Raw genomic sequence first — 13,240 nt, 5'->3', positions numbered from 1 at the left:
CCTTTCACTAGATGATGGCTCTCATATAAAAAGTACCTTTCACTAGATGATGGCTCTCATATAAAAAGTACCTTTCACTAGATGATGGCTCTCATATAAAAAGTACCTTTCACTAGATGATGGCTCTCATATAAAAACTTTTTATATGAAAACCATCATCTCTATACTACTAAAAGAGCGAGCAATGTTTTCTGCAAGGTTATAAATTTTATTCCCACTCAAAAAAAAGAGGCACAGACTGATAATTGTTGAACGATTTTTATTGTATATATAAGAAAGAAATATATGTATAAAGAAAGGATATGAATACAAATTATTTTCATTTCATTCGAAAAAGCAGTGCAAACAATTAATACAATATTAAGTAAGACAAAACAACAACTTGAATCATATATATATGTACATGCAAAAATAGTATAAAAATTGATTACATTAAAAAATAAAATGTTCTTGGTATTTATTAATAATATCTCATGGAAGATCTTATATTGGTTCGCATTTGCGTTATAGACTGAGAAAACCATGAAAAAACTCAGTCCAACCAGTCGATCTGAGTAAACATTTGATTCACTTACAAAGCATGTGAATATAAGAAAGAAATGTATATAAAGAAAGGATATGAATACAAATTATTTTCATTTCATTCGAAAAACAGTGCAAACAATTAATACAATATTAACTAAGATAAAAACAACAACTTGAATCATATATATATGTACATGCAAAAATAGTATAAAAATTGATTACATTAAAAAATAAAATGTTCTTGGTATTTATTAATAATATCTCATGGAAGATCTTATATTGGTTCGCATTTGCGTTATAGACTGAGAAAACCATGAAAAAACTCAGTCCAACCAGTCGATCTGAGTAAACATTTGATTCACTTACAAAGCATGTGAATATAAGAAAGAAATGTATATAAAGAAAGGATATGAATACAAATTATTTTCATTTCATTCGAAAAACAGTGCAAACAATTAATACAATATTAACTAAGATAAAAACAACAACTTGAATCATATATATATGTACATGCAAAAATAGTATAAAAATTGATTACATTAAAAAATAAAATGTTCTTGGTATTTATTAATAATATCTCATGGAAGATCTTATATTGGTTCGCATTTGCGTTATAGACTGAGAAAACCATGAAAAAACTCAGTCCAACCAGTCGATCTGAGTAAACATTTGATTCACTTACAAAGCATGTGAAATAAAATTGAACTAAGAGACAATTTTCCCCTTAACAGAAGGTAGCTATTGAATGCTTAATAGTTTTTCAAAAAAATTTTTTTTTTGAAGAACATAAAAATAAACGAAAATTTTACTACCATTATTCTTCAAGCAAGGAATAGTGACCAAAGCATTTTCCGGTCACACCATCCTCATTCAAAAATATTTTATCGTAAAACGGAGATAAAGAAATTTTGTTTGATATGGTTGTAGAAAGAATATGTGATTTTGACTGTATAGAATATTGCTCGTGACGATGAATCGTTTCATTAAGTAAAGAGGTTTTAAAATGTTCATGTGTTATGTTTCTTAAACAACTCTGTTTTACACCTTTTGCCTTTTTCGTTTCAGTATTTTCACATTTGTAGCTGTACATTTTGCATCGTAAACCGATAAATTCTGAAATAGGTTTAGATTTCGTTTCGTCTTTTAAAAACCCTAACTTATTTTGGTTCTCCGAATTAAAAAATTCACTTGAAGATGGATAGTTGCTTAGATCCATGATATCAAAAAATTCATTTTTAAAATCTTTGTAAACATTATTTGTAAATATTTGCATGAATAGAGAATCAGTATCTGTGTATAAGAGTTTGCAATTTTCTTTATAATATTTTTTGAACTTAGAGTAATATAAAGTATACATGTGTAATTTAGCTAGCTCAAGCACGCAAAATCCTACATAAATTGGTTTGTCGAGAACTAGATTAATTTTTTTCATCTTAAAGACAGCGAAGTCTTCGTTTATGCTCTCAAAGTATTCAAGTAAAGGACTTGCTAAATGCTTTCTACATTCAGCGGGTGTAAGAGCAGTCTTTAAGTTAATTCTTTTTCTGACGTTTTGGCATGTTTTGCCGAAAAAAGCATTATTCATTTTTTTAAAGAAAGATTTTTCAAACTCGCTTTTGGCTTGTTGGCGTTTTTCATTATTAAAATTTATATAGCTTCGCAACCAGTCTGATTGTGAAAAAGCCAAGATCCGATAAATTTTTTTTAAAGACATCCCATGCTTTAAATAGTATTTTAAGTTCCTGTAGTGTAAAATGTAGCGTTTCTTTGGATAAAAATTTGGTGTTAACTTTTTACACTCGGTGAATGGAATATTTTTTTCAGACAATATTTTTTTTTGATAATCTGATAACATTTGTTTATTTATATTTAAGTGTTCTGCTGCTAAGGGAAAATCATGGAAATCATGAGCTGATTTATCATATAGTAAATCTACCTCTAATAAATATCCCGTTTCTGAGTATCGAGATACATTTGCTAAATCAAAAACAGCTATTTCTTCAGGTGAAAGCCAACGAAAATCCCCCACAGGTAGATATTCAGACATGCAATGTCCGTAAAGATTGTTAACATCTAAATTCACAATATAATTTGTAGGTTCATCGGGGTTATAACAAGAAAGATATGGATTATTTGCCTGGGCATATCTTTGACCGAGAAAGCAAATTCCACCTCTCATTTGAGTCTCAAGTAAGACATAGTCTTCTACATTCGATAACAATTTTAATTCCTGACCTGTGAATTTTAAACCAGAATGCCACGTTAAATCAGCAATAGTTAGGAAATGAGCAGGGTCCAAATGATAGTGCATCATGCTTGTTTGTCGAAACGATTGAAATACTTCAGCTAAAAGAATTGTATCTGTATTTTGATACAATTCAAGGTAATCTTGAAAATTTTTACAATGAAATTCTTGGTAAACCCTCAGTGCGTGTTTGTATTCTTTTTTTGTTATGTTCGAATTCGTCAAAATGTTAAAAAAGGCTTCGTGAGGTGGAAATGTCTTTTGTTTTAAAATATCTTTTGATGAAAAATAGCTATAAGGAAAAAATCCTTTTTGTTTGAGTAAGTTTCTATTTGTTTTATTTTGGAAAAAAGAATCAAAAATGTCAAACCGATGTTCAGAAATTTTCAAAATTTCTACAAGAGAAGATAAGGAAGAATCAAGAAATGCGTACGAATCAATAAATTTAATGTAATTATCGAGGGTGAAACTAGTAAATTTTTGACTATTCGTCGGAATTATATCAATCTGATGCGCGAATTCTGGAGACATATGTTTTAACAATAAGTGGGAATCGTACCCCTTAAGGTTGTGAATGACTACAGGAATGAAATTACTTCTTTTTAAATTTAAATTGCATGAATTGTGACAGAAACCTCTAAATATGCCTAAAACATGGCAATGATCTCTGACAATGCGATCACTCGGTTCAAATTTTAATTTGCATATGTAACATGTGCTAGGCTTTCCCGTTGGTATATTTTCCTCGATCATTGGTTTATTGCATGATAGTCTTTTAAATAAAGATTTTGCTAATTTTTTTATTGTTTTTAAAAATATTTGTACTGGATTTTCTCCGCAATAGAATTTGTGATATATTATTTCATTTTTTATATTAATTGCTATTAATGCGAAACTGATTGGTTCGTGATGCTCTAGGTTGGCTGAAAAACTCTGAGATGTATTTGGTAAAACAGTAGATATATTTTTCGTTATGCATTCAAAATCCGCATACAAAATAAAAGGATGGAACAACATTTTGTAAATGCTAGTAAATTTTACAGTGTTTATTTTAGGCGGTGATAGTTTTTGGGGGGCATTTTGGCAACACACTCGCTTATGATCTACAAGACTATTTCGCCTCTGAAATCCAATCAGGCATCGCGAGCAATAATGATGAATCCCTTTTTTGGAGTTTAATAAACGATTTAGATTTTTAATTAAGAAGTAATGCTCTTTATACAGAAGTAAATTTATTTCCGAACCCAACTTTTTATTACTGATATATATGGGGAAAACTTCTTTGTCATAAGTAAAAATATTTATCTTTAAGCTGTTGATACTTTCAAAATGCTTTATGTTAGAGAGTTTCATGGGGAAGGTTACATTTTTCAATTTTAAGTATTTTAGTTTATTTTGGTAACTGCTTGGAGCATTAGGATTTTTTTCAGGAGGAAAGAGATGAGCTAAGCAACTATATATGAAGCATTTGTGATCATCGCAACGTATATTTAGAAGAGTTCTTTTTTTTTTTAAACAGTCAGGTAATTTTATATTACCGCAACCTCCCCGCGGTTCTCTGTACTGTCCGATATTAACATCTAAAAAGTTAATTTTATTAATAACCCAACCACTACCGTTTTGGATATATGTTTCAATGGAATTGAATATTTTCTGAAAACAGCTTTTAACTTTACTTTTTACTTGGTTATATGATATTATGCGTTCAGCAAATGAACAGAAGTAAGCGTTTTGCAGTAAATTGTCAGGATGAGTATCTTTAATAAATTCAATGCTTATGCATATTAAAAGACGGAAAGGTAGGTTTTGCTCTAATAAGAGTAAGAAAATGTTTTCTCGAATTTCGTTATATAAGTTGTAGGGATCAGAGTGTATCGGAGAGTGTCGGTAAGCTGAAATATAACCTCTAAAACTTGATTCTATTCTATTAAACGACATTCTAAGAAGATGAATATAGGGAAAATTGTCAAGTTAGTTCAATTTTTTTACAAAATTTTCATTTAACTCGTGAATGTCAATTTTTCTTTATATGTTCTGCAAACACATTTATAGCTTTTTTTAAAGCTCCCAATTGGTCAAGATTCATGTTGAATCTGTTCTTTGTTTCATCTCCAACATTCTTTTGGAAAGCAAGATAATAGGACTTTCTGTATTCCTTGATGCTGATGTTAATCCCTTTTCCTAGGTAAGCGCTTATTGGGGGTATGAGCTTTTTCTCTTCTGTCGGATCAGAAAAATTATACTCGAAATTCTTTGCTCTTTTGGTGGACTCCTCTTTTTTCTCATCGTTTGATTTTCTTTTAGCTATCAGAAAAGGGATAATATTTTGAAATTAAATCTAAAGATACAAAATGTAAAATGATTTTACATTTTACCGTCATGTTTTTTCTTTGGGAATTTAAAAATCTAAAGTCTAAATTGACTTATAAAATCAAATCTAATTTACCGCTTGTATGCTTTTCCTTGGAAGGAAGGGGAAATAACTGCTCGCCGTCTGAATCGCTATCAGTTAAGCCTATTAGGAAGTGTGAAAACTTAACGTTATTTTTAAAAAATTATGTTACACATGCTTAGCAATCTAAAAAGAATATGAAAATGCAATCACTTACTGACGCTCGCTTTGTGACTGTCCATGATAGCTGAGTAGTACTTAGATACACGCACTCTGAGGAAGACGGAGACAGAGATGAAGATGAAGTCTTCAACAAGATCGGTAGTATATGTACAAAGGCTGATGTAGCTTATATTTATACCCCTGTTTATGTAAGTGGCAATGGAATAATTGTTTATTATCTGTAGAATTTCCCAGGAACGCCTTGTTCTCCCTGAACTGGTGACCTTAAAGTAATTTTAAAATAACTTTATGTGCATTTTCCTACCTTAACCCACTTTCACCACCTTGAGAATAAAACAACGTAATTTTACGGTGATATAGGATATTACAAAAAACATACTGATGTAGCGAAGCAAAATAAGACAGACGCAATTATACAGTTAAATTATATTTTTATTCAGGGATTGTTAAAATATTACATCGAGTGGTACAATCAGTTTCTTCGTGTTGCTTATGCATGTAGAACATCGATTCATTGATGATGTTACATTAAATGACAGTTAGTGCTGCTTAGTATTACAATTTTATATAGAGTTTACAATGCTGAGCTATTCTCAGTATCTTAGCTGTATAGTTTAGTATTTACATTTATTTTCTTTGAAGTTGTCAACAATTCCATTGCAGATCTTTGAATCATGAGTAATTGATTCGCCGAAGTTCGCTTTGTATTACGTTTTACAATCAAATGTCTGTCGATAATTCATAGCAGAACCGTTATGGAGTTCTCTGACAATATCATTATTGTTGAGAACCTTGAAATAGGCAATCTTCAATCTGCAGTCTGAATCGACTGTATCCATTTGATAGGAGTTCGCAGCTTGAACACAGGATATCATATTTTCGTAAAGGGAATCGGTGAAGCAATGAATCATATAAGCTGATCCAGTACGCTTCAAGTACATAAAGCCATATCTCAGTTCGGAAGTCATCGTTTCTGCTGAATCAGTTGAAGCACAATGAGAATTCCACAGTTAGTGTATCTCTTTTATATGCTCTGTATGAAAAGTGACCTCCAAAAAAATATGTTAAATTTATAGAGAGAGCATATATAATTATATTCTGTTGAAACATGTCTAAAGACGTCTATTTCTGAAATCACGAGCTTCACAAATTTGATTTGAATATGGAGAAAAGCAGCAATTTTGTAAACGAAATTTGCTAGCTACAAATTTTTTAATAAACTTCTCGTTATTTTCAATTTTATTAGAATCTAGAGGTGACAAAGTTTGCTTTCTCACAAAATTGTACAAGAAATGAAGGCAAAAATGACCACAAGTATACGACACTAAGCTTTGATATCTACATTTGTTCCAAGCAAATTTTGCAGCGTTATTTTCTATGAACTTTAAAATATATTTGTTATTCGGCACAGAAGCATAACTACAAAAATAGTAACATTTGTTATTCCGAAATGCTATTGCAACCCAATGACTTCCCGGTTTTGTTTTAGGATCTAAATTTACAATAAAACATGAATAACTATCTATTGTCTTAGGCAATTCATCTGAAGCGTATACGCCTCCAAATTTAGAACGTAGACGGAAGTCGCTGCATGCAAGTCTGCACAAAGTTGTGCTATCCATTTTCAAAAATCTGAAAAAATACTGCGACTTTTGTCGATTTCTATAGTATTTCGATACTCTGAAAAAACTATTAAATTTACAGTTTCAGATAATGCTTTGCTGAATTTTATATCAATAGTTAAATTACCATTGCGTGAAATACTTTCGTGCATTCCGTCCGCGTTGAGATCGGGCGTCAAATCTACAGCGAACAGCGTATACCCATCTTTATATTCAGTGTAACTTATATTAATGTCTTGATCTTTATGATATCTACCCAAATCAGTAAATAGACTCATATAACATCTGCTGTAACTGTTAGAATTATCAAATTTTGGTTGAAAGGGCTTTGACGGAATCATACGATTGCCATCTAATATACAAAGATATGATAAATCATAATGCTTGAAATTGAATGGATTTTTTGAAAAATCCCCATTAAATGCAGCATTAGATACCATACCCATTATAAGTCGTGTCGGTAATTGTCCAATGAACGCATTAGGGATAGTTATTGATTGCATTCCTGAAGAAAGTGCGAATGATTTCACTTCTGTTCTGCGAATAGGCATTTTTATAACTCCCTTGCTTAAAGCTAATTCATGGGCAATCACGACTGAGGGAGCGACTTTAATTTTCCTAACAAATAATGATGCGTGATATATAACTACTTTAAAATCTTGCGTGGCTGACATCAGAGCAAAAGAATCCTTATTTCTTTCTAATTTGATCCGAAGATTCACCGAATTTATAAGACATTTGCTCTGATTGCCTAGATCGAAATGTAATGGACCTATCATATCTATAAGTTTACTATCTTTGCAGATGTTATATCTAGTTTGGTAACCGGAATTTGCATTATCACCAACATTAGCTAGTTCTACTGATTCATGCTTAGAAGCAGCGTCTTTGTAGAAAAGACCCGATGTTAGCATTGATTCTTGAACAGCTCGAGGTGAAAGCAAAGCATCGAAAATACATCTATATGCGTAGTTAGCTTGCGAAGAAACCTGCTTGTCATTTAATGTAACTGAACATTCAGAAAATAGCGTATTAAGGAGATAATTGATAGGAGCCACTTGATCAGGCGTTCCAATTACTGCTCCATTTCTCTTTTTAATTTTCACTTGTAGATGCAGAAGTGTATGGGATAAGTCCAGATAATGTTCACCACTTCCGCTTACGTAAAATTCAATTGGCGTCTTTTCATTCAGAGATGCAACAGGAAAAATCTCAGTGAATGAGCTGTCTTCTGTTGATAATTGTACAGGATTCACGTTAAAAAGGTCTAATTCACTCTGCAAGCAAGCACACGCTCGGGAATCCATTATGAAAATATGTCTGCTTTCTTTAATTTCTTTCGGCTCCGCTTGACACGTTGCGAATGATTTTTCTTCTGTAATTTCTTTCTTTTTATACCCGAACCGCTCTGAATTTTATGAATAATGTCGTCTTTTATTTGTTTTGATGTTTCGCGAAATCGCGATCTTGCCGAGTCTTTAAGAGATGAACCTGAAGCAACATCTGACATTACTTTTGAACCTGCGCTTAGAAGGTGTTTTCCTAAATACTTTCCAGCTTTCAGTGCTATGGGAGAAATAAATCGAAATAAATTTGAAAACATTCCATATCCTCTTTGGTGGCCAACACCCTGAAAATATGGTCCACCGCCAGCCTGCACTTGCGAGCAGTAATAATCTTCACAAGCTTTTTGATCCAAATGCATTCTCTTTCACGATCGGATTTAAAATGATTCATCACAAAATAAGTAATAGTTTTATAGTGTTCTGCGACGGAAGGAGAGAACCAAGAGTGATTTCCCACTGGTAAAAATTATACCATCTCCAGAGCTACTTCTCAATTCGATTTCTATGCAATCGATATAATTTTTGCGCAAAGGAAAATACAGCGGTCTTTGATAATTTATTACTATTTGGTCTTCTTTTTTCGACATAACAGGAATAATACGGAGTAAAGGAGCAATTGTATCCCCTACAAAGTGCGATTCTATGATATCACTATAGACATAAATTTCGGTGATTCCTCCATCTAACTCCAATTGATAGTCAGATATATGAGTTCCGCCATTTAATGTGGATTCTTTGAAACCTAAAAGATCTCTTAATCCTTCTTGTAAAGTCAGAGTTGAATTTTCTGGTATATGAATTTTGATCTTATTGTTCGCTAAATGATTAAAAGCAAGGTGTTTAAAAGATCCAAACAACTGCTCTGAGTTTTTATAAAATCCGACTTGTAGTTCCATATCCTCTGTTTTTTTAATTTTCACAGGAATTGTTGGTTTATCCGTAATGCTCACGCGGAAGTATTCGTTCATAGGAGGCCTTTCAATTTTTTGCAAAACATGTAACGTTCTACCCGTTAAAACAATATCTTTCGTCATGCCCAACATTCGCATAAACAACGGGGCATATAATAACCTAAACTCGAGTTCAACATTCTTTTGAACCGTTATTTCTACTTTATCTTCTTTAAAGTCGAATATAAAATCCGCTGCACCTCCTATACCGGTCTGCATTAGATTATGATTTATATGCTGAAAGAGTTCGTGATGTATGTTGTTCATATCAGTATACTTATGATTAAACCTGGTGACGCGAATTATAAAATGCCTTTTCATATTTCGAGCGATAATTTTGAAAATATTGTCTTTGTTTGTCTTTGATGGTTTTCTGTACATAAAACTTTCCGATGTTTTTATAACTCTATCCTCTCTAGGTAAGTTTAACATAGTTAACAATCTTGGTGAATCAGCAGCTGTCAAGTGTAGTTCATAATTCGGAGCAATAAGTATATTCATATTCTTGTGATCCAATTCGAAAGAGACGAAATGTCCACATATTGCTTCAATACTTTGGTTAATGTTATCGATTATATCCTCATCAGAAGTTCCCTGTTCAATTTTTATTCTGATTGAGTATTCCAGAAAATCCTTTTCCACCAATTTTGTTTCCTCGTAAGTTATCGAATATTTATTATTATGATTTCCGATGTTGAACCAGGTTCGAGGAACGAATATTTCTGATAAACCAACTTCCCATTCACCAGTTAGTATTATTGGACGAGATAATTTCGTTCTGAATGATGCTTGCGTATTTTTTGGAAAGTAATCCATGCTAGAGTTGCTGGGAAGCGTAATGTAAAAATCGTTCACTTCATCCATGCTGCTTTTACCCACGAGTTGAACCGATTATCAAAGCCTTTCCACTTCACGTAATATTCTTTCTTCGTACCTTTGCCCTTTGTTTTAAGCACCTTTTCTATATGCCAATAATCCTCAGGGCGTTTCAATATTTTCTGGAGTTCTTCTGCGTAAAATCGTCCTTTTATAGCTTCTGATTTAAGGTCTTGAAGCTCGAATGTAGTTGGATAAGAGGGATATACTTTTGACACCATAAACACCTCATCGCTCCACCCTGGTAAATATCCTCGTCTGAACGATTTATTCGCTTTCGATATTCTTACTAAATCTCCCTTATTCAAAATCACTCGCGAGTTCTTCAATGTGTAACCATATAATTTTTTGAAGATATGTGGTTCAAAATCACGAGTGACTTTTGAAGGTGCCATGCCAATGCTACGATGTTCACTGTCATTATACGACTTTACTAGTGACTGTAGCACATCATCATATCTATAAGATTTTCTATATGTGAATACCCTGAACATTTTGTTTTTTAAAGTTCTGTTGAACCTCTCAATAACACTAGCTTTATGATCACCTTCAGCTGAATAGTGGTTAATGCTGTACCTCTTAAACAATGACTGAAGTTGCGTATTGTAAAATTCCTTGCCCTTATCGCTTTGAATGTGTTTAGGCTTAACCTGCTGTAACAATTTTTCAAAAGCATTTTTTACAGCCACAGAAGTTTTGCTTTTAAGAGGTATAACATAGGCATACTTCGAAAATACATCAATTACGGTGAGTAAATACTTAAACCCATTATTATGTTCTGCTAAATGCTGTAAATCCACAAGATCGCATTGCCATAAATCATTTATACCATATGAAAGCGTCGACATCCGAGAAAATTTATACCGAACTGGTTTATGTAACGAATAAGTATCTTGGGTCATTAACCAGCGTTTAGCTTTCTCATATGGAACTTTAGAGATTGCTGATAGTTTCTTTATTCCGCCAAATGATGCAGGATTTGCGAAATCGTAATATGCTGCTTCTAATATTCTTTCCATTTTCTTTTCGAGTTTTGCTTCTTCTTCTTTGCTTTTGAATCTGGAGATTTCAGATTAATTTCGTTTTGGATCTCGCCTGCGTCTGTGTCAAACCCGAAATTTTCTACTAGCTTCTGGTTGCCAATCCAACGTGTTGGTATTTTTATCTCTTTAATACCCCTCCAAAACACTGAAAAACCATGTGGTTCATAACCTTTCTTTACATTTCTCATTAAATATGAAAATAAGTCAATAACGTTTGTGTTTTTAACGATTTCGTTATCTTTCATCAATTCACCATATTCATTCCAAGCATAGCTGCGTGTATTCAATTTTTCAGCAATAGGCGAAATAAATTTTTGGAAGTTCGCAGGAACTGAAAGTATGATATCACGTAATATAGGATCTTCCACTGAGTTACTTTTAGGCGATTCTTGAACTTGTTCCTTAGAGTCTTCAATAGTTACACGTATCGGTGGTTTAGGCACATTTATAGCATGCTGATATTTTAAAAGCAGTTGGCTCAACAGTTTTGCTTTTGCATCATCCGAATAGTTTGACTCATGAAGAAGGTTTAATATTTGGTTTTCAATACCATGTACTCCGGTATCTGATGTTTTCGAAAAGTAAGTTGCTGCTAAATCTTCAGGAACGAGAGCCATTCTCCGAGACATTGCTGCGAATATTAAATTCAGCTTCCTATTGCTTTTCCGGCAAGGCCTACTAACGCAGATAGAACTGCGGGAAGAATGAGGGGTAGGAAGCCTCCCGTTTGGTTAATTAATTCTTTTCTCTTTTTTTCTAAAGATAATTTTTTATTAACAATTTTTCTTATGGCCGTTTTATATTTACGTAATTTCTTTACGCTCACCGATAAATTACCACCTAAGACGTTTACACAAATTTCGCATAAGCAATGTAACTGACTTTTGTTAGCAGTCCGTATTATTGCTCTTTTTTGTGCTGGAGATGCGCTGAGTAGTAGTTTCAGTAAGTGATAATGCTTCTTTATATTCTTCATTTTATCGGTAAATATATCCAATAAAATCCATTGGAATCAGGGAACACGCTCTCTCTGAGCCTAAATTTTTCATCCGTTCTCGGGTGTAGGTCCACCAACAAATAGTTAAAATTGCCTTGCGTGCTCTTTTTGTAAGCATCCATAAAATATGCTGCCTTATTTCCGTATACTTGTCTTGCGAAGCACTGGATTTGTCCCACGTCACGATTGTTTTTAAATAATATTACATATTGTGCATTCAGACTTATGTCTCGCATCACTTTATTTCGGGGAAATAGATTCTGCAAAATCAGAATCACACTGATTCTAGAATGGTGTGCTGTAATAGTGAACAATTCCGCATAATCTTGGCAAAGTTGATCCATCTGATCATCAAATACATATAGATTTCCGCTTTCGACTTTTTCTGGAAAACCTTGAACAAATTTCATTTCTTTTTCTTTAGCAAACCATGGCTGAAAAACTTTATAGCACCAGATAATATTTTTAAATTCAAAATCATATGCTTTATGTGCAATCATTTGTCGCACCAATGAGGTTTTACCCGACTGCGATGCTCCTACACATAGTAAACACGAAGGATGTTTCAGTTTGAACATTGTTCACATACTTTCTGAAATTCCTCCTCAGTCATTTGAATTCCTAAAAAGCTTGCTGATAAATATGTTGAATTTACGTTAAAAAAATATCGTATGTCATGAATATTTGCACCCTGTTTTAAACATTCATGATAAAATAATTTCCTTCCTATATGTATCGAACGAAAGCACGTTTTATTATTAATTTTAATTTCGTTGTCAGTCGTCTCAAGGTGGTTTGATATTATAAAAATTAATTCTGCTGTAGCTAGAATTATTAAAACAAGCAAGCTCAACTTTTTTCCATCCATTTCTCGTGTATGCTGACTGACTAAATGACGATTTCGATCGATAAATTTCTTTATATTCTTTTTTTCTTCAGATGTCCCCCATTATAAACAAATGCTTTTTTTTCACCTTGGAAAAAAAATGGAACGCGCATTTCCTCTTCTTCGCAAACTTGTACTTAACCTTTCCTCCCGACCTGAATACACCTGCTTTAAC

The 13,240-nt window shown here is 32.7% G+C and overlaps 2 protein-coding genes across 6 annotated transcripts; both read right to left on the bottom strand.

Annotated features, from left to right (window-relative positions):
• Positions 1 to 252: 252 nt before the first annotated feature.
• LOC129968851 (uncharacterized) lies at positions 253 to 12,730 on the bottom strand. 5 transcript variants are annotated; one of them, XM_056083141.1, is made up of 3 exons: positions 5,380 to 12,730; positions 5,217 to 5,285; positions 253 to 5,074 (listed from the first exon to the last, which is right to left on the bottom strand). In XM_056083141.1, the coding sequence occupies exon 1, from the start codon at positions 10,125 to 10,127 to the stop codon at positions 8,724 to 8,726; it is 1,404 nt and encodes a 467-aa protein (XP_055939116.1). In that variant the 5' UTR covers positions 10,128 to 12,730; the 3' UTR covers positions 253 to 5,074; positions 5,217 to 5,285; positions 5,380 to 8,723. The 5 variants fall into 5 exon arrangements, with proteins under 5 accessions (XP_055939116.1, XP_055939114.1, XP_055939113.1 ...); XM_056083139.1 differs by having other exon boundaries at positions 5,217 to 5,304; positions 5,380 to 6,356; XM_056083138.1 differs by having other exon boundaries at positions 5,380 to 6,356.
• LOC129968374 (uncharacterized protein F54H12.2-like) lies at positions 6,970 to 8,274 on the bottom strand. The gene has a single exon (XM_056082231.1). It carries the CDS (start codon positions 8,272 to 8,274, stop codon positions 6,970 to 6,972), a length of 1,305 nt encoding a protein of 434 aa, XP_055938206.1.
• Positions 12,731 to 13,240: the final 510 nt, after the last annotated feature.

This window comes from Argiope bruennichi, chromosome 5, assembly GCF_947563725.1.
Source record: "Argiope bruennichi chromosome 5, qqArgBrue1.1, whole genome shotgun sequence".
Classification (NCBI taxonomy): domain Eukaryota; kingdom Metazoa; phylum Arthropoda; class Arachnida; order Araneae; family Araneidae; genus Argiope; species Argiope bruennichi.
Note: the sequence above shows the minus strand (reverse complement) of the source record. Positions and strands in the feature narration are given on the sequence as shown.

Excerpts from the sequence above, each read along its gene's own strand:
- LOC129968851 (XM_056083139.1), bottom strand. The coding sequence starts at position 4,708 with ATGTCGTTTAATAGAATAGAATCAAGTTTTAGAGGTTATATTTCAGCT.
- LOC129968374 (XM_056082231.1), bottom strand. The coding sequence starts at position 8,274 with ATGGATTCCCGAGCGTGTGCTTGCTTGCAGAGTGAATTAGACCTTTTT.